We start from the raw sequence: 26077 nt of genomic DNA, 5'->3' as shown, positions 1-26077 counted from the left end.
CTATAAACACGGTTTTAACAATGAGCCCGTAAGTAACAGTGGAGGCCAATTCTGGATCCACATGTCCTTCCACAGCAGGGACATAGGTTTCCGGGTGGGAGTTGATCACAGTGTGGATTTGCCAAGCGTGCCTTCCTTGTAGCACATTTCTCCCTTGCGTCCTGAGTTTGAGTGTCTTCAAAGCCCATGACAGCCTTGGTAAAGGCTGTTCTCCAATTGGAGCTCTCGCAGGCAAGTGTATCCCAATTGTTGATGTTTATACTACATTTTTTTAGATTTGCCTTGAGACAGTCTTTAAATCTCTTTTGTTGACCACCAGCATTATGCTTTCCATTTTTAAGTTCAGAATAGAGTAGTTGGGAAGGAGCCAAATTGCCAAATTACAAATTGGACTTTGGCTGTCTATTCCCTGTCTCAGATGACCCACTGCAAATCTAGGACTTTGTCCTTGTCCAGATCTAGGCACTTAGAAAGGATAAATTGGTGATTGGCTTTTTGTGCCTCATTAGAAGTTGGATGTGTATGCCTTCTGTTACAGTTACAATATGCAACAGATTGCAGTGGATGACAGTAGTTCTGTGCACACTTAACTGGGAGTAGGCGCCATTGAACATAGTGCAACTTACTTCTGGTTAAACATGGATTTCAGTTTTAGGAACCTCTCTAAAGAGGTTTAGTTTATTACACTGCAATAAATCATATGCCTTTGCGTTAAAAATTTGCAAATGGTTACCAATTAGGCAAAAATGACACAAAACAGATTAAAAAGAGTAAGTTTATAAGGAAACAGGTAATGTCATCATGTGATTAGTACCAAAAATATTTTAACAGATAATCCCTCATGAACATACACTGCATTTAACAAAAATATAAACTACAATTTTTTCTTACAAAAATATTAAAGGATTGAATGTGGCAGTGATCAAATTAACCTATTACAGTGACAATTACCCCATGTTTCTTTCCTGTTTGAACTGGATATTCTTTGTGCTTTTCCCATTCTTCATCGTCGGTATCCTGTTCAAATGTTTCTGGGTAAATAGGGAGCTTATCTTTGGGACACTCTTCATAATAGCTTCTGACATATTTCCCAACAAACCAGCCTTTGAATTCCTCAGGTTTTCTACATTCTAAACCATGGTAGTGAACACTGTAGTGGTGCTTCAACCAGTAGAAAAGATAATGAATGTTGTAGTCACATCTCCAAGGATTTTCTCTAAGCCACAGTATTTTCAAAAAGTACAAATCTTCTAATACTCCATATTCGAAATTTTGCAGGGAGTTGTTTGATAAATCCAATTCTTCCAGGTTCATGAGTCCTGCAAATGCAGCTGTTCAAAAAATGTAAACACTAGGATTACATATCTACTGCGTAGAAATAACAACAACCATAGAGATATGTGTTAGTACCATTAAACGTTGGCTGAGATTCACTGTGGTTGTGTTTTAAAGAAACAAGAGAGGCACAATGTTCTGAACATTATTGTGAGTCTTCTGTACCAGACCCAAAATAGAGATTAATAGTGTAATCCTATACAAATTTATCTAGGAGTAAGTTGTATTGAATTCAGTGGGCTTGCTTCTGAGAAGACATGCATAATATTGCACTCTAAAACAATCTGATTAATCAGTGACTGTTGTTGCTTCCCGTAGGTGGAATTCTCTTAGATTTGATAGATATTCAACTTGTATTTCTTACTATTTCGTAATTATTAAAAATGACCTTTTGAGGAAATGAGCCACCTTTTGTATCATGAAAGCATTTATTAAAACTCACTATACTTTGATATATCATAATAAAGTTTACTCACCTGGGTCTATGTGAACTATTCCATTACTACTGAGGTTTAATACCTTCAGGTCATTCATGTCTTCAAATTCCTTGGGTCGTAGCTGGTTGATTTTATTGTTAGATAGATCAAGTTTAACTACATCTGGAGGGATGTTACCGGGAACTTTCTTTAATTCTTGAGAAGGAAAGAAGAAATATATATACATATATATTATGGAAAGCCATAGTCCCCACCACAACATATTTTCCATCTATCCATATACCAACATAGACTACTCATGTGCATTCTTAAGTCTTCTTTTGTTTTTAAGACTGCTTTTAAAAGTTACTGTCTTCTAATTATACCCTACCTTTCTTCCATTATGGAATCCCAGGTAGCATACATGTGGTTCCTACATGGTCTCTCATCCAACACTGACCAGACTCACACTTACTTAGCTTCAGTAAGGTGGTAGCCTCGTGTGCATATCCTATTCCCAAATACATTGCCCATTACTCCTTTAGTTTGTGTATCCCCAGCTTCAGAGAATCAGTGTACCCCCTGAGAGTTTGAAACAAAGTAAACCAACTGAGGTGCTAAAGAAACCATCTTAAAAATCTACAAGTAGTACAGATTGTGCCAAAAAGTGTCCTTTCCATGTTGTAGACAATGTAGAGCATTGTTTTCTGGCTGCCTTATTGAATTACATTTTATGAAGAATGTTGCAATTGATTCACCAGTTCACACTGATGTTGCTATTGATTCTCAATTCACAACATTGAGAAGTTTGTCTTCCTCTGCACTTTGTGGCTTGGGTCACTTTTTAAAACTCATCTGGTGCTATTTAGTTTGAAGATAGCTTGTGTGGTTGTCAGGTGTGGGGGTTGCAGTTTGACAGGTTGGTGGATGAATGGTCTTTTAGAGCAGGAGTTTGAATATGGATAATATTTTGCTGCCTTCCAGATATTATTCCCTAATTTCTATTGTTTTTAAATTTGTCTAGGCAGGGAACCTAGGTGTGTACAAACATCCCTAAACCCAATCCAAACTTTCATCTAGTATTTTATGTTCTGCTGCCATTGGTTTATTTTGCACAAATCTTTTTTCCATTTAATAATCTGCTAATGCCAATACAGTGGTGCCCCGCAAGACGAATGCCTCGCAAGACGGAAAACCCGCAAGACGAAAGGGTTTTCCGTCTGCAGAGGCGCTTCGCTAGACGAATTTCCCTATGGGCTTGCTTCGCAAGACGAAAAATGACGAAAAAAATTGAATTTTTTTTTAGCTCCAAAACCCCTTATTTTAAATCGCTAAGCTGCTAAAAGCATTTTAGCAGCAAAACCGCTAATCTCCCAAGCGTAAAAAAGCTGTTTTTAGCCCTTAAAATGTCAATAGCGCTACTCCATCAATGGGCTTGCTTCGCAAGACGAAAAAACCGCAAGACGAAAAGACCCGCGGAACGGATTCTTTTCGTCTTGCGAGGCACCACTGTATATGAATATTTTAAACATTTTTATTTATCATTGTACATGATAGACATGCATGTCTCAGGTATCAGCAAATATTTGCAAATCAGTTACTTTCCCTTTGTGTTTCTTTTCAAAGTTAATGAATGTCTAGAAAGGCAGCGTGCAGAAACAAATATCTTGTGGCAATTTAAAGACTAAGTTAATTAAATGACTAATGGCCCATCATATAGACACCTCTGGCTGCAATTCTAACCCTGTCTACTAAGAGGCAAGTCCCATTGAATTAAAAATGGGGGAAATGATCTCATGAGCCAGATGTTAATCCCATGAGCCAAACCTCTGGCCAGAGGTTCTCTACCCTCTGATTTAGGGAATGGGTAGCCAAAAAATAGCAGTTGAATTCAGATGTGTCTTCCTACTTTGCTAAAGAGCCTTGGAATGTAACTGAGGAGTACAGATAAAGTCTACAGGTAACAAAAGAGATAACTTCTTTCCATTTGAAAATAGCAATAATGAACAATGCCGTTCACTGGTTTTTAAAATTCAAGTAGAAACAAATTAAGGCCTCAGTCCTAATTCCACTTACTTGGAGCCCATCATTGAAAACAATGAGGTTTATTTCTGAGTAGACATGGGTCAGTTACAAGACATGGGGCTTGAAAGATAAATTACTCTAAATTATTTTTATTCTAAATTAATATTCTTGTAGTCATGGGTGGTAGGTAGATGCAGGCTTCTCTATAGGATGGCACAATTTGTTTGATTAAATCACAAATATTATTATGCTAAATGTATTACAGGGCTACACGCTCATCCTGCTTCCAGGCTGCTTGCGTCTGACACTTAAGGCACATATGCCCACTTTTGTTATTTTGTAATCAGGATGCTATAAGTTTTTATCATAAGTCTATTGATTGTTATGGATACTAATAATAATGGATAATGGATAGGTGAAAAATTCCACCGCTTGGGCTAGATAAAGACTCTCCTGCCCAGAGGGGAGGGGAGTGGTTGTGGACGGGAGCTCCAACCCCGCCCACGCAGGGGCGGGAGCCCCTGCTCCTTCCGGCTCACCTGGCCGGCGCCGCACGCCCAGGAGGCGGCTCCCACCTGGAGCCGCCCGTAGAGGGGGCGTGCCTGCCCCTCGGATATATGCTGGCGCCGGCCCCCTCTTCGGCCTCTTTCCACGTCGCCGCTCCGCGAGTCACCCACCCTCCACTCCCTCTAGCTCAGGGTTTAAGTTTTCTTCTGGCCTTGCTATGGACCTTAGGTTGGTCGCCCGGTTGTCTGGGGGCCTGGTAGGAGTTTTTCCTGTTGGCATTAGGCCTATGGGTTTTTTCGCCTACCTCGTAGCAACCGTCACAACTTTTGTGGTATTGGTGGGTAGGTTAGGCATTGGATTTGGGTGTTATGCTGTGTGGGAAGGCTAGGTGTGGCCATCGCCTACGCCTTCGATTTGGGTATTCCGTTAAAGGAATCCGGCGGTCGTGTATCCTGTCCGATGCCTGCTTGGCTGGAGGCCATGGCACGACCCCCGGTGACATCAGGGGTGAGCCTATAGTTGGATAGGCATCAACTGGCTCCATCTACTCTACTGATGATTCAACCCCTCTGCTGTGGTCATCCAGTGCCTAAGCCAATACCTTTTCATTGCAGTAACCAATAAAGTTGTGGCCTTTTCCTTGCCCATAAACCTTATACCACGCATCCTTGTGTGTTTATTTCCACCTCACGGGGGTTGGGGGTCCTCGAACCACAACCACCAACTGTAATCTTCTGCATGTCTACTGACAAGTAATTCCTTGAATTCAATTTGGCTATCATTCAGGTAAAAGTCAAAAGGCTTACAGCCTAAAATATTTTTTAAACTATACCCCACCTTTCCGTTACTTGGGTAAAGTTTCATAATGATAACTTTAATGGTCATTAATGAGCAGCTAAAAAGTAACCTGCATTTGGCTTATACAAACCTTTTTTTCTGCAGTCCAGTGTCTGTACAGGAAACATGTAAATGTGGCAGAGAGAAGAGTCAAATTCAGGTCTGATGGGTTTAGGTTTTGGAATAGGAGGGTCTGGTCTTTCTCCTTCAGTGCACAGCTGCTCTGATTTTACTTGCTTGAGCTTTTGACCTTTGAGTTTTGTTGGGTGTACACATTTCGCATAGTTTCCCAAGTTCCTGTTTCTTGGAAGCTGCAGCATCGTTATAAGAGTTTCTATCTGACAGTTGCAGTCCCATGGATTATCATACAGGCGTAAATAAATTAAGAGAGGCATGTAAATAAACACCTCCTCAGACAGGATTTTCAACTTGTTGTGCTGCAGTAAAAGTGTAGTGAGTTTATTTAAACCAAAAAAAGCTTCGTCCTCAATTTTTGATATCTCATTCTGTTGTAAATCTAGACTTTTTAATTTTGTGAACCTGGAAAACATGTTGTTCTTCAGCTTGCGAATTCGATTTCTTGCTAGGAGCATGTGTTTTAAATCTTCAGGCCAATCAGACAATACAAATGTCAGTTTCCTTTCTTGGCAATCTAAGTATTTGTCATGAAGATAGGTGTACACATCGCATGGGGGGCCTGGGGTGTAGCGCTTGACAGTGCCGGATGCTCTTCTTAAGCCGTTTGACTTTCCATTATTTGCTTTGTTTCTTGAACTTCCATTTCTTGTCTTCCTCAAGTCAGCTGCTTTACAAAAGAAAAGTAGTATTATAATTGTAACCACTTGCATCCTGACATCCAGCTGGTCCCAATTATTTTGTACAACAGCTGGAACAGTCAGAGTATTCCTTTGAAATCTGAGTTTGGAAGCCTTTAACTAGCGTGGTTCTGAATCAAGGAGGCACAGCAAGGGTTTGAGGAATCGCTCTGTTGGAAGAAAAGCAGAATATTAGTGAGATATTACCCTAGAATTAATAATAAAATATAATAATAATAATAATTTTATGATTTATACTCTGCCTATCTGGCTGGGTTTCCCCAGCCACTCTGGGTGGCTTACAGCATATATAAAAAATTGTAAAACATCAGATATTAAAAATTTCCTGATACAGGGCTGCCTGCAGATGTCTTCTAAAGGTCAGTTGTTTATTTCCTTGACATCTGATGGGAGGGTATTCCACAGGGCAGGTGCCACTACCGAGAAGGCACTCTGCCTGGTTCCCTGTAACTTCACTTCTTGCAGTGAGGGAACTGCCAGAAGGCCCTCAGAGCTGGACTTCAGTGTCCAGGATGAACAATGGGGATGGAGATGCTCCTTCAGGTATACTGGGCCGAGGCCATTTAGGGCTTTAAAGGTCAGCGCCAGCACTTTGAATTGTGCTCAGAATTGTACTGGGAGTCAATGTAGGTCTTTCACAACTGGTGTCCTAAATTATAATGAATTAAAGCTGACATTTGAATATATTTTCCATAATAATCAGCACATTGTATATTGAAAATAATTTTGGCTGTGATAATAATGGTGAGCTTCCCTCCTAAATAGAGATATAAATAATTTATTTATTATCAAATAATGATGATGTCACACACCATTATACTTGATACAGTATCAACTGATACAGGGGACTCAGGGAATGAATTTGTAAGGGCATTTAGGTCAACAAATTGAACCCAATAAGTTTTGCCATCGTCTGATGATTATTGGCTTGTAGTAAACATGGAAGCATGGCTGAAATATGCAATGCCCCGTCAGTATTGGCATTCCATTGACTCCTGAAGATACACCTGCTTAAAAAGCATTTCCCTGATCTCCTGACTTTTGTCTCTTGTAGTAATTTGTTTTTAGGATGGCTCAGGTTATTTTATTTTATTAGTTTTTATTGGGGGGGGGGGGTTGTGGTACAAAGCAAATGGAAAAACAGGGAACTGTACATTTGTTTTCTCCAAGTCAATTCATAGTCTTTTTCACAGCTCGTTTACGTTTGGTGAGAGACATTTTTGTCAGACATCTTGCAGTTGGGAGAAAGGAGAGGTGAGGAAAGAGATGAAAATATTGTTCTTTCATTCTGTTGCCTATTCTTAGTGTAGGGGGGGTTGTGTCAGCATCACATGGGTAGGTCCTTTGTGTATTTATTTATTTATTTTTATTGATACTGTGGAAGGTTAGGTGTTCCCAAGCTTGGTTGGTTGTGTTTGGTGGTAATTGTTGTTGTAACTCTTATGCTGTTTTAAGGGGTTTATCATATATTTTAATTATGGGTATTTTAATGTAGCTGTTTTACAGTGTATTTTTATTTTTGGTAGCTATATTTTTATTCTTGTTATTTTGCTGTTGACGTTTATTTGTTTGTGAACTGCCTTGTATTTCTTCTTGAAATGAAAGCGAGTGAATGGGAATTACATTGAATTTCATTTGCCCTTTTAAAGTGATGGACACTGGAAAAAGAAATCCTACCTTCCTGTATATGTTAATAGTCTGCATTAGCAGTGACTACACAGGAAAGAGTCCTTGGGTCTTTGTGGATAGATTAATTAAAATGTTGACCCAGTGTGTGGCACCTTTGAAAAAGGTGAATTCCACATTAAAGATAATACCCTGTTACTGGTTTACCTGGTGGTTGTTGTGGCCTGACATGACTGTTGGGCAAGGAGTGGGAAGCATCAGGAATCTACCTGATGTGGCTGGGCAGGAGGGCGGAGTCTGGCAGTGGAACTGGAGTTAGCTAGCACCATCAATGGCCAGAGTTGTTGGGAGTCATATTGTCTGGCTCCCAGGGAGAAGGGCTTCTGGGACAGACCAGAGAAAAGATTATGAAGGTTTGGTCCGCCCTTGGAACATAGAAGGTGGACCTGCCCAGCCTGTCCAATGCCGATGCTGCTCTTGAACCTCTGGCTTTCCACAGGCCAGACGTTTTCCAGCGCTGGTTAACACTGACTGACAGCAGAGTTTCAGAGTCTCCATGGTTTCATATTTTCTCCTAGCTCAACCTAGAGATGCTGGGGATTGGACATGGGACTTTCTGTACACATGCAGAGCAGATGTTCTACCACTGAGCTTTGCCCTCTCATGATCTTATGATTCTTCTTAGCCGGCTTCTAAATATTTGCTCTACTGCCTTTTCTGGTACAATACCATGTTCCATGAAAATACTGGGATTGCAGCCTAACAGCATGGGTGGGAAAGTGGCCCTCCAGATGTCATTGGACTCCATTTCAGTGTCTGCTAACACCATCAATGGTCAGAGGTGATGGAAGTCATGTTCAAGCAGTATCTGGAGGTCACAGGTTTCTTATCCGTGGTGTACAGGATAAGATGCTGATTCACTCTGTCCTGTACATGTAGGCTTCAATCCTATACAAATTTACCTGGGCGTGAGCCCCATTCACCTCTAGGTTCCAGTGTTATAGTAATATGATCTAGTTCTAAAACCAAATGGACAAAGAGGTTTGCCCAGTAGTCTGCATTATCTTTTCATCCTGGAGGCAGGGGGATCATTGGAAAGTGAGGCCATTAAACAAGATGGACCCATAGCATGGGCTGAGATGTCACAGGACAAAACCTTAGTTAAGAAAAAGGCTTGTAATGTCTCTATTCACTCATAGTATCAACTCTCATTCAGTTTACATTCTTGACCCAATCAAGTCTAGGAGCTGTCAGAGGAGTGACATGCTGTCACAGGCAGCTTGTCCAAGCCTCAACAGGGTGGCTTATCTTACTGTTTGAGAATGTGTGTTAACAGAGCAATAACTACATTCCTTTGGTGATGGGGGGGGGGTGTCCCTGGAAAAAGCAAAACGATCTTTTAACAATGAAAACATTGTGTAATCCCAATGAAATGACATATCTCCAGTGTTACTGACCATTGGTATAAAATATATTTCATTCTTTCCCATTTTGGGTTTATGTTACTGAAAACTGCTAGATATTAGCTGATGTTTTCAAGTAATGCAAGACACTAATTTGGTGTTATATTTATTTTAGCTCACTGTAAGAATTTGCAAGACTTAAATGTCACTGAATGCCAAGGGTTGAATGTAAGTATTCACACAACAAATTTGAAATAGCCTTAATGTAATTCAGATATAGTAAATTTTAGTTCTAATTTTGATTTCTAGAGAAGACACAACATTTTTAAAATGAAAAGCTGTGCTCTATGTATGTAGCATAATATGGCTAAAGTCCAAATATTACTAAGTTTGAATAGGAAACCCATCTGATTTCATGGTTTGTAATCAAGGAAAAGCTGTATAGACTTCCAGCTTCAGTCTACACTGGTGTGAGGAGCCTCCAGACCATGGGCCAAATATGGACCAGAAACAACAATTTAAGGAGGCCATTTTCAAAGCCAAAAGAGGTCATTTATTCCACCTAAAGATTCTGGTTATCTTAGTTACATTTATATGTTGTATTATGTTAAGAATGTGGTTACAGTAGATGATGCTAAATATTATTATTATTGCATGTCCAATTTATTATCAGATATCTAGGTGTGCTGTTGAAGTATAGTGCGAACTGAAAAAATGCATCTGATATAGAGCCATATTATTTACTTTAAAAAATGAAACCAATTTCATTTATTATTTTCTTTATTGAACAGGATGAACTAATAAGGCTTGTAACAGAAGGTTGCCCAGCAATCCTTTACTTAAATTTATCTCACACAGATATCACAAATGGAACACTAAGACTTCTGTCAAGGTAAAAACAATCTGTTTTATAAATAAATTCTGATTTTTAGTATAACAGTAGAAGAAAGATTCCACCTTTATAAAGATCAGCTGCTCTCTCTCGCTGACTATCACCGTAATATGGAAATAAGTGTCCCCAAACTTTTTGGACGAAGAGACACATTTGAAATTGTAGGAAACTGCTGTGGGTGCCAGAAAACAACAACAATTTCACAGCAGAAAAGTTGGCAGTGCTGAGCACCCCCCTCAAAAAAAAAAAAAAAAAAAAAAAGGCAACCCTTTCCCAAATAAAACAGTGATCAAAAAGCAGGGGCAGCACCCTCCCTCCAATAAAACATTGACCACTGGTTTTGAGAGACTTCAACATCCCTGCCAAGGCAACTGGCTCTGGGGTGGCTGAGGACTTCATGGCTGTGGTGGAACTGACAGTGGTAAGGCTTGAGAATATGGACTGACAAAAACTAGGCCAGGGAGGTTATTATTGCCTCCTTGCAAGAGGAGGTGGTCCTTTCCGGCTTGAAGGAGGCAGTAGTAAAACCACTCCTCACGAAACCCTCCCTGGATTCAGAAAATCTGAAAGTCAGAAAGTCATTACCGGCCAGTTGCTAATCTCCCCTTCGTGCCCACAAACACAAGATACCCTCTGAGTCTGACAGATAAGGGGGCTGAAAATGACATGTTCACAGCCCGATCCTATAGATGCACTCAAAAATAAGTCCTATTGACTTTCTCCCAGGTATGTATGTAAAGCCTCAGTTATTTGTACTTCTAAACAACAGATTGGGAAAGGACCATGAAATAAATTTGGTTAGAGCTGAACCGAGCACCATGATTACCTTATTATACACCTGCATGCTAAAGACCTGATTAGGCACTTTGGAGCTATTTGGACAATGAAAGAGAACTGTGTTAATGGCATGTTTGATTTCACTGCAGTTTACCCCAAGACGTTCTAGTTAGTTAGTTAGTTATTCATTTATTTGGAATAGTTATAGCCCGCCTTTCTAGTTCAATCAGTTAAGGCAGCTAACAAAGACAGCTATTTAAAAATACAGCCACAACAACAACATTTTAAAATTCAACAAAAGATGGACAGTTAAAATATAACAACAAACAAAACAAAACAAAAACTTAAGTGGATAATCAGCAAAAAGAATTGCCTAAACACAAAAGTTTTCAGGAGGTACAGATGAAGCTGTATAGAATTACTGAGGTTATGACAAATGTAAAGTAGCTGCTGTAGTTGAGAAAGCCCTCTCACCATGCATTGCATGGGGGTGATGCACATCAAAGCACCTCACCTAATGATGACCATGAATAGGTCAAGGGAAACAGGACCATGCAGGAGGAGATGGGCAGAACAAATCCTCTATGCCAGTGGTTGCAAGGCTATACTGGCAAATTAAATGCTTATCATATACCAGGGTAATCAAATTGAAGGAGGCAGTTTACATCTTCTAAAGGTAAATTGCAATGAATTTAATTAAAATAGGCCATTAAATCCAGTTCTCTGTTACTTTCCCTGAAGCTCACAATGTGCCTGAATAATCCCCTAATATGCGGATGCATGGTAAGACACAATGAGGGAAGGCTATAATAGGAAAGTGTGAGATATTGGACTTCTAAAAGGTTCTTGGCAGGAATTTCAAAAATAATGACAAGTCAACCCTTGTGAAACATCTTCTAGCTGCTTCCCTGCTCCCTTCTGTACTGTGCATATACATTAAGAATCATAGACACAACACAAGCTAGTCTAAATCTTATGTCTGAAGCTCCCTTCCAGTTGTGAAGCATAAGACTCCCTGAGTTCAATGAGACTTCTTGTATTGGGAACTTGCAGCCTTCCAGATGCTGTTGGACTATAACTACCATCATCTCTGATAATGGGCCATGTTCACTAGGGCTGATGACAGCTGCAGTCTAACAACGTACGGAGGGCCACATGTTTTCTATTCAAGTTCCACATACCTATCTTGCACCTAGGCCTCACCAGCAGTGAGGAACTGATCAACAAAGTTGAGGTACGGTGAACATTGAGAGGAAACAATAATGTCCTCTTGGGTTTCATTATATAGAGGCAAGGGAAACCTGAGTGCAGTTGGACATGCACTGTGGACTTTAAGAAGGCTGATTTCCTTAACAAACTTGAGGAACTACTGTGTGAGATCCCACTGTATGTCAGAAATACTCCAAGAGAAGGGAATCCAAGATGGATGGAAGTTTCTTAAAGGTGAAATATTGAAGGCACAAGTGCAGATGATTCTAACAAGAAAAATGGGAGGCATTTGTTGATAAACATTTTTATAAACAACTTGGATAATGAAACAGAAGATGATCATCAAATTTGTGGATGACACCCAAACTGGGAGGGGTATCTAATGCTGTAGAAGTGTTGAAGACAGAATCAGGATTGGAGATTACCTTAACAGAATGGAGAACTGGGCCCAAACTACCAAAATTAATTTCAATAGGGATAAATGTAAGGTTCTACACTTAGACAGGAAGAACCAGCTGCACAAATATAAGATGGGGGGCACCTGGTCTGTCAGTAGAACATGAGAAAAGGTCTAGGGGTCTTAGTAGGCTACAAGCTTAACAGTCAACAGTGTAATGTAGCAGCAAAGAAGCTAATGCTATTCTAGATTGCATCAACAGAAATATAATGTCCCAATCACGAGAAAGTCATAGTACTGCTCTATTCTGCCTTGATCAGACCACACCTGGAGTAATGCGTTCAGTTCTGGGCATCACAATTTAAGAAAGATATTGACAAGCTGGAATGTGTGCAGAGGAGGCAACCAATATGATCAAACATCTGGAAACCAAGCCTTCAGTATGTTTTGCCTGGACTCCTTCCTTATGCATCTCAACTGGTCATAATTTGCTTGAATGAAATAAAGTACAGTGGTACCTCGGGTTACATATGCTTCAGGTTACATACGCTTCAGGTTACAGAATCTGCTAACCCATAAATAGTACCTCGGGTTAAGAACTTTACTTCAAGATGAGAACAGAAATCGTGCAGCGGCGGTACAGCGGCAGCAGTAGGCCCCATTAGCTAAAGTGGTGCTTCAGGTTAAGATCAGTTTCAGGTTAAGAACGGACCTCCGGAACGAATTAAGTACTTAACCCGTGGTACCACTGTATGTTATATAGGCAGTTTGTTAAATAGCTAATTTGTTCTTTGTGCTCATGTTCCTGTGTGTACATCAGCAAATGAAAGCTGGGTTAATTCTTCCCGTGAGCTACAATCAGCTCTAGTATGACAATCTCCTTAATTGTCTGATCTGTATAGTTTTATATCCTTATGCCTATTTCTAGTGTCCAATGTGGCCTAGTGGTATTTTCAGAGTAGCCTCCAAGTTCATAAAGCCTTTTCAAATGCTGACATTTCCCCCCTGCAAAAATAATATTCCATTTAAATATAGCTAAATCATCTTTTGCTTCTCTGTCTCAGCACTAATGTGTTTGGATCAGTGTGAATGAACTTTCTGTTTTCAGCATACCATATTGTAATTTTCCTATCTGAACTTTGCAAAAGTTATATCGCCTGCCAAGCTATGTTGTCCTAATCACATTATCCCCTGCAACCACAAAAAGAAAACAAGCAAACAGCTCAGATTGAAATTTCCTTTAAGACCCCTCCCACAAAACCCTTAGTTTTTGCACCAGTTTCCTGTTGTTGGCAGTCTCAACTAGGTGCAGCTTACGTACTATGTTATATTTTAACACAATTCTTCAGTAACATTTATAGTTGGTTGTGTTATGATGTTGCTGGGCCAAACAAAGCTCATTCATTGTGAGCCTGCACTTCCTTAATAAACATTATCCCCACTTTGAACCCTCCTTTGCTGTCGGTCTGATTGGCTACACTCAGTCAGGGCTTTGAAGAGATTCACACAAAAAGCACTGCCACGTGAATGCCAAGTATAGGGAACGCAATACATCCCATATGTTGAGACACCTAATAGAGCATCCCTCCAAGGGAAATAAAATGACCTAAAAGGTAACCTAATCTCCCTTCTCTTTGAAAGGTATGCAGACACACATTTTCATAGAAATATATTGTTGTAAAAAGCTTGTTTCAATTCAGCCATGCATTTGGGACTTCTGAATACTTATTTGTTTATTACATGGTTATGTTAACAGACACCTGAAGTCTAGAAGAACAGAGTATAGTTAAAACCCATTGCAGGGATTGGCCCTATGACCCTCCAGATGTTGCTGTGGTACAACTCCCATCATCTGTGACCATTGGCTGCGCTTGGCTGAGACTGATGGGAGCTGGGAGTCCAGCCACATCTGGGGGACCACAGCTTCCCATTCTTGCCATAAAGAATATTAGATACTGACTAATACAAGCTGAAGCATTTTAACTTTGGCGAGAGAAGATGAAGTCTGTTACCATTCATTGTTACTTGTCATAATGATGTACAGTGGTGCCTCACAAGACGAAATTAATTCGTTCCGCGAGTCTCTTCGTCTAGCGGTTTTTTCATCTTGCGAAGCAACCCTATTAGCGGCTTAGCGCTATTAGCGGTTTAGCGGCTTAGAAAAAGGGGGTGGGGAGCGAAAAAAAATTTGTCAAGACTCGCAAGACATTTTCGTCTTGCGAAGCAAGCCCATAGGGAAATTCGTCCTGCGAAGCGCATTGAAAAACAGAAAACCCTTTCGTTTAGTGGGTTTTCCGTCTTGCGAGGCATTCGTCTTGCGGGGCACCACTGTACATACTGAGAATATAATCCACAGTTTGTACCCCTAAAAATTAATGTGCTATTACTGGAAGATCTTAGGTGTTTATCTTCTCACAGAAAAGTTTATCTGGATGCTTTACCTGCCTTTTTCTCTTAATAGAAAAATAAATATTTACTGTTTATATTTCTTTCCATTGTCTTTAAATTTAACCCTTATTATCTGCAAAGTTTTCCCTCTCTTATTCATTAAGAACACAAAAGTCCAAGTCTTACAAGCAGTGGTCATGATGTCATATTTTCATCATGGTGGGTGTTCCCAGCTTAGCTTTTGCTGACTTGTGAAGTTGCCTTAAATGTTTTCCTGAACTAAAATTTGTTGCGGAGCATGTTGTCTACTCCTAATCATACAGTGTATCTTTTCTTCTGCAAGCTTTAATTTGTGGTAATTGTGGCATTGCATCTCTTATTTTAGTTCAACTACTTTATAGTTGTATAAAATTAATACTCTTCAGTATGATAATGCCTAAATATGTATTATAAAAATGAAGTTGTAGAGAGTTCAGTTTCAGAGTATTCATTTGCTGTGTATATTGTCTAACCAACTTCCTTTGTCTGTCACTGGATATATGTTATAAAGGTTTCCTATTAATAAGTCACACAGTGCAATCCTGTGCATATTTACTCAAAAAATGCCACCATGCTCAATGAGGCTTACTTCCAGATATAGCAAAGTATTACAGCTTTAGGTTGTTATGTGAGCACACAACTATTTTGTATTTTTGTTTTGTTAGAATAGCTGTGTCAAACCTTAATGGAAACAATTACACAAGCAGGGATGGTTTAACATTATGTTTAATTTTTTATGCTTTTAATATCCTTTGATAGAGTTCTGGTTTTCATTTTGAACACAAAAAGCTTAAAAAACAATGTGCAGTTAACATTACAGCTTGCTCCTTAAAATGGTTGAGAGTCATATATTTCTAATTTAGTGCAAACGTTTGAGTTTACAACCAAGGAAAATCATTTTAAAATCAGGTTTCATTTAAGATGACTTTGGTTTGTGAACAATCTTATTAAACAGTGTAAAGTACATGCAACAAAGAAAAATGAAACAGTTTTTTTTGCATTCAGGCAAAGTGAATATTCCCATTAAATTCCAGTATCCACCCATGTTCTTAGAAAGCTTTTTAGCTACAGTATCAAATTGCACCAGAAATCTGTATGCAACATCTTAGTAACTGACTTCTTCTTTTATCTGGCATAGGGGATGCCCCAATTTACAGTATTTAAGTTTAGCTTATTGCAGAAAATTCACAGACAATGGCTTACTGTACCTCGGCTCTGGAAAAGGGTGCCACAAGCTCATCTACTTGGATATTTCAGGCTGCCTCCAGGTTTGCATTTCAGTTTTCTTTTTCATGTTGTAGCGAAGTGATTCCTTTAGAGAACTGACGGCACCAAGCACTCATGGTATAATCAAGTAGTCCAGGCACTGCAGCAAAGTTTTGAGAGGTTTTAAATTACATTACCACAGCTGCTTAAATTTTCCTGAGGAATAGCACTATAGGCTTTTGGCTTTTGTCCAGTGGGCGTCTTTAACTATAAACAGCCAGTCCTTATTGCATAATGAAAGCATGCATTGCTGTTGGAGGTGGACTTAAAACATGCTTGCTTTGTGCTTTTGCTTCCATACGTACAATTTGCAGACGTTAACAATACTCAAGGGTCCTCTGCTGAGGAAACAGAAATAAAGCTCCTTGAAAGGGACAGGATTTCCTGAAAAGGAAATCAGATTGTCAGTGAGCTTTCTAATATCACTTTCCTTCTTTTTGTAAAGTGTAAGAATGTAGCATGGTAACATACTACCACCCTTCCACTAAGAGAGAAAAATATAGAGAGAGTGTGTTACACACTTTCTCTCTCTCTTGGCCCCCAGCCCCCAACAGTCTTTTTTGTTGTTGTTGTTGCAGGGATGTGTACAGCTATTCTTTCAAACTGCTTCATTTAGGCAGCCCACTGTTGTATGTGTAAGAATCTATACAGCAGGCAGTGGCGGAGGGGCTGGCCGCACCGGGCGCAACATCTGGGGGTTAGGGGGCACAAATCCACGGGTTAGGGGGCGCAAATTACTTGCCTTGCCCCGGGTGCTGACAACCCACGCTACGGCACTGACAGCGGGGACATCCTGTACCATCGTAACATAACTTCAAATTCATAAAACAATAATTGGAAACCATAGAAGGATCCTGCAGGTGATGCCAAGGCACACTTTGAACCTTGCTCCATTCTCACTAGTGCAGACATAAAGGTGAAAGATAAAAGCATCTAGGAATGAATTGCAAGAGCTACCGCAGAAAATTGGATTCCTTGGGAAGAAGAGGGGAAAATATATTTAATAAATAAATAAACATTGGATTTTCCCTTATTCAATCCCTTCCCACTATCACCACATATGCAAGCAAAATACATAAATCGAGTAGTAAAAGCAGTTGAGGTTCTCGACAGAAGAATGAAAGCTGCCCAGCCATGCACTCACTTTGCACGTTATTTCCCAATTTCCAGCCACCCTTCCAGGTCCCCCTCTGTCCTATCAGCAGTGGTAGGTCATTCCTTTCCATTTCCATGTCCCTCATCTGGGTCAGGTGAGACTTCATTGACAAGTTCACATACCAAACAATCCTTTCCAAAAGAATTTGCCTCTGTGTTAAAACTGAAGCAACAGCATCAGTGGTTACTAGAGTAGTTGAGAGTCTAGAGAAGGACCTGAGACCTCCTTGGTTTCCTATCTGGTACTGAGGCTTTTGCAACAGGCCTGTTCCTGTTATTTATTCATTAATATTTTTCTTCTACCCTGAGACAGGATACAAAAAATCAACAAAATACTAACAGAACAAATCTAAAGAAAGCGTAAAAGGCAGATAACCTACATGCTTACCACGTTATAGAAGCTATGGTGAAATGTAAAGGGGCAGGAATGAGGGTGTTAATTGAGTGAAGTTAGGAAATGGAGATACAGACTGGGTGAAAGGCCGAAGCAAGGAAGGTAATGGTAGAGGAAAGAGCTTAAAAAAAATATCCTGCTTGAAAAACATCTATGAACCCCATCTGTGAAGTTTCAAGGGCCCTTAATTTGTCTCATAATAAAAATAATTTCAGTGTAATAATTTTAAAATTAAAATGCACATCGTATGAATGCAAGCAGTATGTGGTTCTTACCAGTTAAGAAGCATTGACCCTTATAGAAGTTTGAGCTGAACATTCCTTGGATAGACCCATCCTGTCTATCCTAATTGCATTCTCCCTTCCTTAACCATCACAACATGGATCACTTAAATCAGTATCGCTGGATTCACTTAAGAAGTTCGAAGGCTACTTCATACTCGCCACTTTTCTCCATAGGAGTATTCTCTTTATGGGGTGGGGGAGAGAATCATGTGCATATTACATCATCAAGGGTCATATATTTCACCATTAGCACATGAATATGAAAGTAGAATAAGCAGTTGTTACCAGCTATGGTGATTTTTAAACAGGGACTGCTTAGCTACAGTAGTCCATGTGGGACTTCCCTTACATTGGGTCTGGAAGCTGAAACTAGTTCAGAATGAGGTGGCATGGCTTGTAATACCAGTGCTGAGGGAAGTGAACTGTCTTCTAGCATGCCTCTGGGCCCTTTAGAACTATATAGCACAATGGCAGAAGGTTGCAGAAAGACAGGCAAGAAAACAGGTGTCTTTTTCCTCTGAGTGAAACTCCCCCCACCCTCTGCAAATCCCAGACAACACTACAGGGTTCCTGTTTCAAGCTGGTTGAAGTCTTAGACAGAAGAACTTTGCATTATAATGCAACATCATGTTGTAACTGTGCCCCACTCATTTTAATTTCTAGTCAGTGTGTTTTTGGATAAAAAATGAGGTACTGTTAGTCATATATTGATAATAATAATAATCATCCAATAGGATGTTAAAAACACAATAAAAAATCAATCATTAAAAACTTCCCTAAACAGGCCTGCCTTCAGATGTCTTCTAAAAGTCAGATAGTTGTTTATTTCCTTGACATCTAATGGGAAGGCATTCCACAGGGCCACTACCGAGAAGGCCCTGTGCTGTGGGTGCCAGCACAAAATGGACGGGGGGGGGGGGGGGAGATGCCAGTACTCCATACCAGTGAGTATTGGACTGTAACAGAAAAAGCTCTGCTTACGCTTCACATTCCAGATTTCTTTTGTTGGCGTACTTGCAACTGATTGCTTTCTCTCTCATTGTATTGATTTTTAGGACTTATTTCAGAGCTACGGTGAAGAATGGCTTAATAATCTAATAAATTTTATTGGCCTGCAGTGAGACACGAAACCCAGGAGATAGAATAATAATTTACATTGCTGGGTGTAAACACAATTTTGTTGAAGTGAGAACTTCCAAAAGTTGGTGTAATGTGGTCAGGAAACAGGCAGTTGTTGCTGACCATCTGACTGCAGGCAGAATAGCCAGCCAGCTTGTCACCAGGGCAATGAAATACCCAGATTGGGTAACTCTATTAAGGGGTGACTTAATGTAACAGCTGTACTGGATCAGATCAAAGACCCATCCAGTCCAGCATCCTGTTCTCATAATCACCAAGCAGTTGCCTATGGGAAGCCCCCATGCAGACCTGAGTGCAGCAGCATCACCCTACTTGTGATTCCTGGCCACTGGCATTCAGAGGCACAGTGCCCCAACACTGGAGGTAGAATGTAGCCACCATGGCTAGTAGCCACTTACAGTCTTGTATTCCATGAATTTGTCTAAATCTCTTGAAAGCCGTCCAAGTTGGCAGCTGTCACTACAACTTCAGATAACAAATTATATAGTTACTATGTGCTGTGTGAACAAGTACTTTCTTTGTTGTTGTCTAGTCTTTTAGTCATGTCCGACTCTTCATGACCCCCTGGACCAGAGCACGCCAGGCACTCCTGTCTTCCACTGCCACCTGCAGTTTGGTCAAACTCATGTTTGTAGCTTCGAGAACACTGTCCAACCATCTTGTCCTCTGTCGTCCCCTTCTCCTTGTGCCCTCCATCTTTCCCAACATCAGGGTCTTTCCCAGGGAGTCTTCTCTTCTCATGAGGTGGCCAAAGTACTAGAGCCTCAGCTTCAGGATCTGTCCTTCCCGTGAGCACTCAGGGCTGATTGCAGTCCATGGGACTCTCAAGAGTCTCCTCCAGCACCATACTTTCTTTAGTCTGTCCTGAATCTTGCAACATTTCACTTCATTGGACGCCCTCAGGTTCTCATATTAGAGAAGGAGAAAAGCATCTCTCGGTCCACTTCTTCCACACCACGCATAATCTTATATAAGTATGTCATGTCCCCCTTATTATTTTCTTCTAAACTAAAAAGGCCCAAACATTGCAACCTTCCCTCTTGGAGTAGTTGCTCCAACCTCTTGATCTTTTTGGCTGCCCTTTTCTGAACTTTTTTTTCCAGCTCTTCAATATCCCTTTTTGAGCTGAGGTGACCAGTCTTATGACTGCAGGCTATGCAGGTCAATCTCATATTCACCTCTTCCCCCCTCCCAATTTCCAACTAATCTTCAAAGCAGGCTGATTTTCCCCAAGCCTCTGACCCTTTAAGGCGACTCTCTGAAGCCAGTTTGGCCACACACACAAGCATTTTGTACATACACACACAGGCTGAGAGCTTCAATGGCACCCCTCTGGAGGCGTCACCTGGGGCAAAAACCACCGCTATGGCACTGCTGAAGGGGTTTGCCGGAGACTAGCACTCCTTACTCTCAACCTAAAATCTCCTTTAGTTGGCTCAGCTCTACTGCCAAACCGCAGAAAGCTCCAGCAAGTCTACAATTGTGGGCAACTGAGAGATGCTGCTAATACTAGGCGTAGTGTAATCACGGAAGCAAATTGTTTCCAGCCTAGTTGAAAACCCAGCTGATAAGTTTCTAAAATTTTGTACACTATAATTTCCATATATCTATTTCCAGCATAGGAGGAAAATACCCTACTGATTTAACGCTGGTCAAAGCAGCCTGGAGAGAGACTTAATACTGTGCTATGTTCCAGAATATAGTTGTTTTTCGCAGATAGGGTTGGATTGCCCCATGACAGAGTCAGCTGGCAATGTTCAGGCCACCTCATGTTTCCTGGAGGCTGTAGGAGGCAAAGTGTCATCACAGCAATGCCTCTGCAGGCATATCTGCCAGACTGATTTGAACACCTGGCATGATGGCTCTTCCAGCGGCACTAATCCAAAAATTAGAAAATCTATGTAGGGGAGTAGGAGTAACATTATGGAGTGTTCTGCCTGTTCTTATCTACAAATTAAGCTTCGTTCAAAGCTAGGAGGCCCTAAATGGCAATAATTCCAATATGTGGACCATTTTATGTTTAACAGAAATATTTTAATTCAAGCCAAAAAGAAGTATTAGAATGTGCAACTTGGGCTGCAATTTGTGCATACCCATGATATACACACATGATATATACACAATTCTGTACCAAAATCCCTTGTATATGTTAATAGCTGTTGATAGGATACCAGTCTTAGTCCAACTGATTAGACATTGCCCAATTAGTTCCACATATCTTGAGTTTTTTTCCACTACCACCACAACCCCATATATACTACAAAGCAAACTGCTTTTAGAATACTGTGGAGTTTCAGAAGTACTTCATGAAATAGTACAGGGAACAGTTGTTGAAAAAGCAAATATTGAAAGTGACAATTATATTGATTTTGTCTGTTCCAAAGCAACTACAATACAGTGTATTGCCAACTCTCAAAGAATATGAATATGAATTAAAGGATGGTTGTTACCAGTAAATATCAAGTCAAACGTGCTTTCTAAAATAATAAAATAGGTTGGGATTGGGAAGTCCCAGCCATGAAAAAAACAAATTGTCAATATTCCCAATAAGAACAGTGGTCTTTTTGTGTGTGAGAGGAAAAAATGTAATAATTACAGTTTATCAGAAAACAATAATCAGATTTTCAGCTAGTTTCTTGCCAACTTCTTGGAAATAGTTTCAATTTAAAAGGGAAGAAAGATAAGATAAGGAAACATGGCTCCAGATTTTCCCAGTCTCCAGGAGTTTCTAAGCTTACATTTCAGGAAAAGTCCAGAAACTGATATTTTGAGGAGCTTGTTGCAGGTCTTCATACATTTTCTATAGTGATTAGTTATCTTTTTGCAGCATGAATTAGGAATGCTGTGTTTAAATTAATAACATCTGAATGTACTTTCTCAAGGAGCATTCACCCCCTGGGAATTGTTCAACATGACCTTCTGTCCTCTAGTGAACTGTTTTCTATGCCGAGATAGAAAATGGCACAAAAGCTGGCATCCAGTTCTTATACCATGTAAAAGATGATATGTTATCTTTATTTAATAAATTTGGCAGTGGTTCCTACATTCCACTAGATTTGCATCATTCAGGCAGCCCAGAGAGAACAGAACCAAGAAATAATGTGTTACCTAAGGCAAGTTATTTATGGAAGCAAACTAGCTATTGTTAATAGTCCATAAATTAGAAATGTATGCAGCTAAGATATTTTGTATGCAGTGTGAATTCAGTACAGCAGAGCAAAGCTATATGGAAGCCTTTTAAACTGGACATTTAGGCATCTTTGTAGGCATACAAAGCAGAGCGGCAGAAGTTAAAACGATGGGTATCACATATTTATTTGCTATATGTCATTTGAAAATAAGAACTGTGGAGTTTGTGCCTGAAATAAGTTTATATTTTTGTGTCTTCTCTAGCCTGTCCCCCACATTTATCATTCTAAATTTACTTCTTCCTCCCATGTCTAAAATAAATTCTAAAATTCAATGTTACTGGCTATGTTCAAGTAAGCTTCTACTTATGGCATTAAGCTTACTCTTCTTTCTGAGCTGTTTTTAAAATTTGGAGTCCTAGCATACTTATTTTAGTATTCATATTGGCATCATAAATAAGCCCACAGATGTTAGTAGCTGGCTAAGAGGCTAGTGTCCTGAATGTCCATTCAGGCAGCAAAGGAGAGAAGGTACCCCCCTCCTCCTTTGTGGCTTCCATGGAAATACAGGCTGTCAGCATCTTGACAGGCTAGTAACAACAGCAGCAACAACATCTTCTTCCAAGCTGATTGAAGGTATCAAGCCACCCCATTCCGCCTCCACATGCTTACTTAGTTTCCATGTTGGTCGCAGAAGAAGGGCTTGTTCTTCCTCCATGACCAATTCAGAAACCAAGTGAACTGGCAGAGGAGAAAAAAGTGCCACCTGTTACTTACCTACCTGCCCTGCTCACTTGCCAGCATGGAATTTCATTCACTCACTGGCAGTGACTTCCTGGTCACCTATGTCTATCAGTTGTTAAATATGTAGCAGACTTATAGACCTTCAAAAACTTGGAAGAATTGTATTGGTGCTGCCCGATCTAGAATTATCGAATTTAAAAATTGGTGCTGGGAGGAAAGTGATCTATATCTCAGCTGCAGTGATACTAAAGCTACAGTTCTAAGCACGCTTACTGGAGAGTAAGTCCCACTGAATATTCATAATATTATAACCTTTTTTTATTCATTTACATTCTACCCTTCCTTCCAAAGAAGCCCAGGGCAGCAAACATACTAATCATATTACTCTTAAAACAGTTTTAAAACATTCTAAAAACAGTTTTAAAAGAGCTATGTGCTAGTATTAAGAGCAATTTGGCCTGGCAGCTCACTGGCAGACAATGCAGTGCTTTTAGGACCAGTGACACATGGTCCTATCAACTGCCCTACTTACTTACTTACTAGCCCTAGTAGCTGCTGCATCCTGCACTAATTGCTCTCTGGTGCTCTTCAAGGGATGCTCCACATACAGCACATTACAGTAGTCCAGATGGGAGGGCAGCAGTGCATGGACAACTGAGGGCAGGCCATCCTAATCTAGGAACGGTCAAAGCTGGCAAATCAGCCTTAGCTGAGCATAAGCGCTCTTAACCACAGAAGCCACTCCAGGGATAAGTCTGAATCCAAGAGTCCTCCCAGACTACAAACCTGTTCCTTCCGAAGGAGTGCAGCCCCTCCCAGGACATTCCATACGCCTAATTTCTGGGCATAGGAACCACCCATTCACAGCACTTACAGATTATCAGGTCTCGGCCTCAGTTGATTAGCCCCCATCCAGCCCTTCTCTGCCTCTAAACACTGGTCCAACACCTTCACAGCTTTCCATGGCTTTCCATTTGTTATTGGACTCCAGTCACATCAGTCCCAGTCAGCATTGCCAGTGGGTGATGGGAGTTGTATTCCAGCAACATCTAAGGGCCACTTATTCCCAATGTAGCAACAAATGATGTCTTGCCATGATATTGGAAGGCAGGGAGAGTTTGGGGAGGAAGGAATCATGCAAGCCCAAGGTCCACTCATTTAGCTCCAAGCTATAATTTTGTGTTATATCTGAACGAGCCTTTAGTGGGAAGAACATAAAAGGGGATTCTCTATAGCTCCTATTTATTTAACATAGGCTTCATTTGAACTTTAAATTTTTATTAATTTTCCTAGGCTTCTTAACCAGAAATAGCATGCACTCATAAAGGCATTGCTATGTATAGGATTAGCTTTCCAAAATTAATATTTAAATGGAAAAACACGTTTGACATGTACACACATACCCAGTATTTATAGAGCTGGGAAATACTGTGAATCTGGAATCAGACGTTTTCAGACAGACTGTTTGCTTATAGATTCTCTTGAAACAAATCTTCTTTTGTTCCAGATAATATATTTTGTAGTTTTCCTTTACTAGCTTGAAAATAATGCATAATAATTTTCTTATAATATAGATGTTAATAATGATTTTCAATACTGGCATACAGTTCACATTTTCTATTAAAATGTTTTAAAAAATCAGCTCACAGTGGAAGGCTTCAGGAATATTGCTGACAGCTGCAGTGGTATCAAACACTTGATCATTAATGAAATGCCCACTCTATCAGACAGATGTGTTCAGGTAAGAAACCAAAACGGTCATATATTTTTTTGTAAACATATATTCTGTTAATTTCCAGACATGAAAAATATGGCATTTTACAGTAAAACTAAATAAAACTATTCTAGAAATTAGCTTAGCTCTATCTTGGTTTTGTTCCCAGTCAGATTAAAAAACAATAGAAGCCACAATGGCTTTTTACTGGTGAAGTAACAGTGTTCTTCTGTTGGGATGGCCCCACAACTGAGCAGTCCCACAAGTGGCATATTATATCGGGACTCTGCACCTACCACCTGGAAAAGAATGAAGCATCTGAGGATCAGGTTCCTCTTCCCTCCACTAGAATGCTGTATGCCATGTAGTGCAGGCGATACAGTCTAATTTTCCTGCTGAAAGAAAGGAAAATTCCCATTCCCCATTCCCTTTTTTTGCCAGGCAGTAGATACCATGAGAGAGTTTACTCTTTGAAATCACTGTTCCACCCCTGCTTCATTTGGCTGGGAAGAAGATGTAAAAAAGTGCTCCCCTTTACATAGGATGACTGCACTGCTTACTTCTTTTTTGGGAGCCATTCATGAAATAAATGGATAAAGCTCTCTACCTCCATTTTCACTTTACACAGGGGATTTCCGTATTGTTACAGGCCCCCTCAATCCTAACCAAGCCATGCACAGGATTGCGGGGGTCTTTCCCCTCAACCAGGGTCTGTGCTCCTTTGGAGCACTGAAGACACAGTGGAGACTGTCGTAGCTTTAAGAAATATGTTTTATTCACATATTTACACCTGAATTTAGATGGAGGGAGTCCAGATCTTACAGCATGGTCATCTCAAGAAGGGCTTATTCCCTGCACCAGTGCAGCACTGGGGTCCAAGGCATCTCTCCCAGCCTGCCTTCAGCCAGCCTGCCCAAGATGGACCTCTCTCTTTTTTCTCTCCCTTCTTCTCTCCAGTACACCTTGCTAAAGACACTCTTTTCCTGCCACCTGCCACACTAACCCATTCACTTTGGCATTCTCTTTTTAGACTCTTCTTCTTAGATGGGCCAACAACCCCTTTTTTCATGATAGCGGCTTGGCTTATCCCTGGCTAGTTATGTGACGCTGCCTCAGCTTGTGATCCTAAACTGAATGCAACAGCCCTTGGTTTAGTTTTAATTAATCAAACTTTGCTTCATTAATTTATAAGTTTGATCAAATTCTAGCTCTTTACTGAATCTTTCCCCCATACTCATAACAATAGTATTTTACTTATTTTTATTTAGGAATGAGTTTGGATAGCGATATTTGACATCTGAATGATATGAGATTATAGTATATTGTATGAGTCCAACCCCCCAGTAATCCATAACAGCTAATAACCTATTACTGTACTGTACATATTTAATCAGAAGATGATTTCAGATGAATTTACCTACAATCCAATTTGAATCAGATTGTTAAGCACTCAGTAATGCAATATATATATATAAAAACTAATGGGTGTGTCATTTTTATCAAACGATTAACTTTATGCAAAGATATGTTTCGATTTTGCAGCAATAGTCTAACAGTAGCTACTA

The 26077-nt window shown here is 40.1% G+C and overlaps 2 protein-coding genes across 6 annotated transcripts in view; one reads left to right on the top strand and one right to left on the bottom strand.

Annotated features, from left to right (window-relative positions):
- The window catches only part of FBXL13 (F-box and leucine rich repeat protein 13), a 72269-nt gene that overhangs the window by 20578 nt on the left and 25614 nt on the right, over positions 1-26077 (top strand). For all 5 annotated transcript variants that reach the window (XM_083399524.1, XM_083399525.1, XM_083399523.1 and 2 more), the window contains exons 10-13: positions 9161-9213; positions 9777-9877; positions 15826-15955; positions 24441-24539. In XM_083399524.1, the coding sequence (XP_083255650.1) occupies positions 9161-9213; positions 9777-9877; positions 15826-15955; positions 24441-24539 (383 nt within the window). The remainder of the gene's footprint in view (positions 1-9160; positions 9214-9776; positions 9878-15825; positions 15956-24440; positions 24540-26077) is intronic.
- Positions 762-16033, bottom strand: LRRC17 (leucine rich repeat containing 17). The gene is made up of 4 exons (XM_083399918.1): positions 15896-16033; positions 5212-6105; positions 1812-1967; positions 762-1331 (listed from the first exon to the last, which is right to left on the bottom strand). Exons 2-4 carry the CDS (start codon positions 5966-5968, stop codon positions 928-930), a joined length of 1317 nt encoding a protein of 438 aa, XP_083256044.1. The 5' UTR covers positions 5969-6105; positions 15896-16033; the 3' UTR covers positions 762-927.

This window comes from Podarcis tiliguerta (assembly GCF_965153285.1).
Source record: "Podarcis tiliguerta genome assembly, chromosome: 10".
In the NCBI taxonomy this organism is placed as follows: domain Eukaryota; kingdom Metazoa; phylum Chordata; class Lepidosauria; order Squamata; family Lacertidae; genus Podarcis; species Podarcis tiliguerta.
Note: the sequence above shows the minus strand (reverse complement) of the source record. Positions and strands in the feature narration are given on the sequence as shown.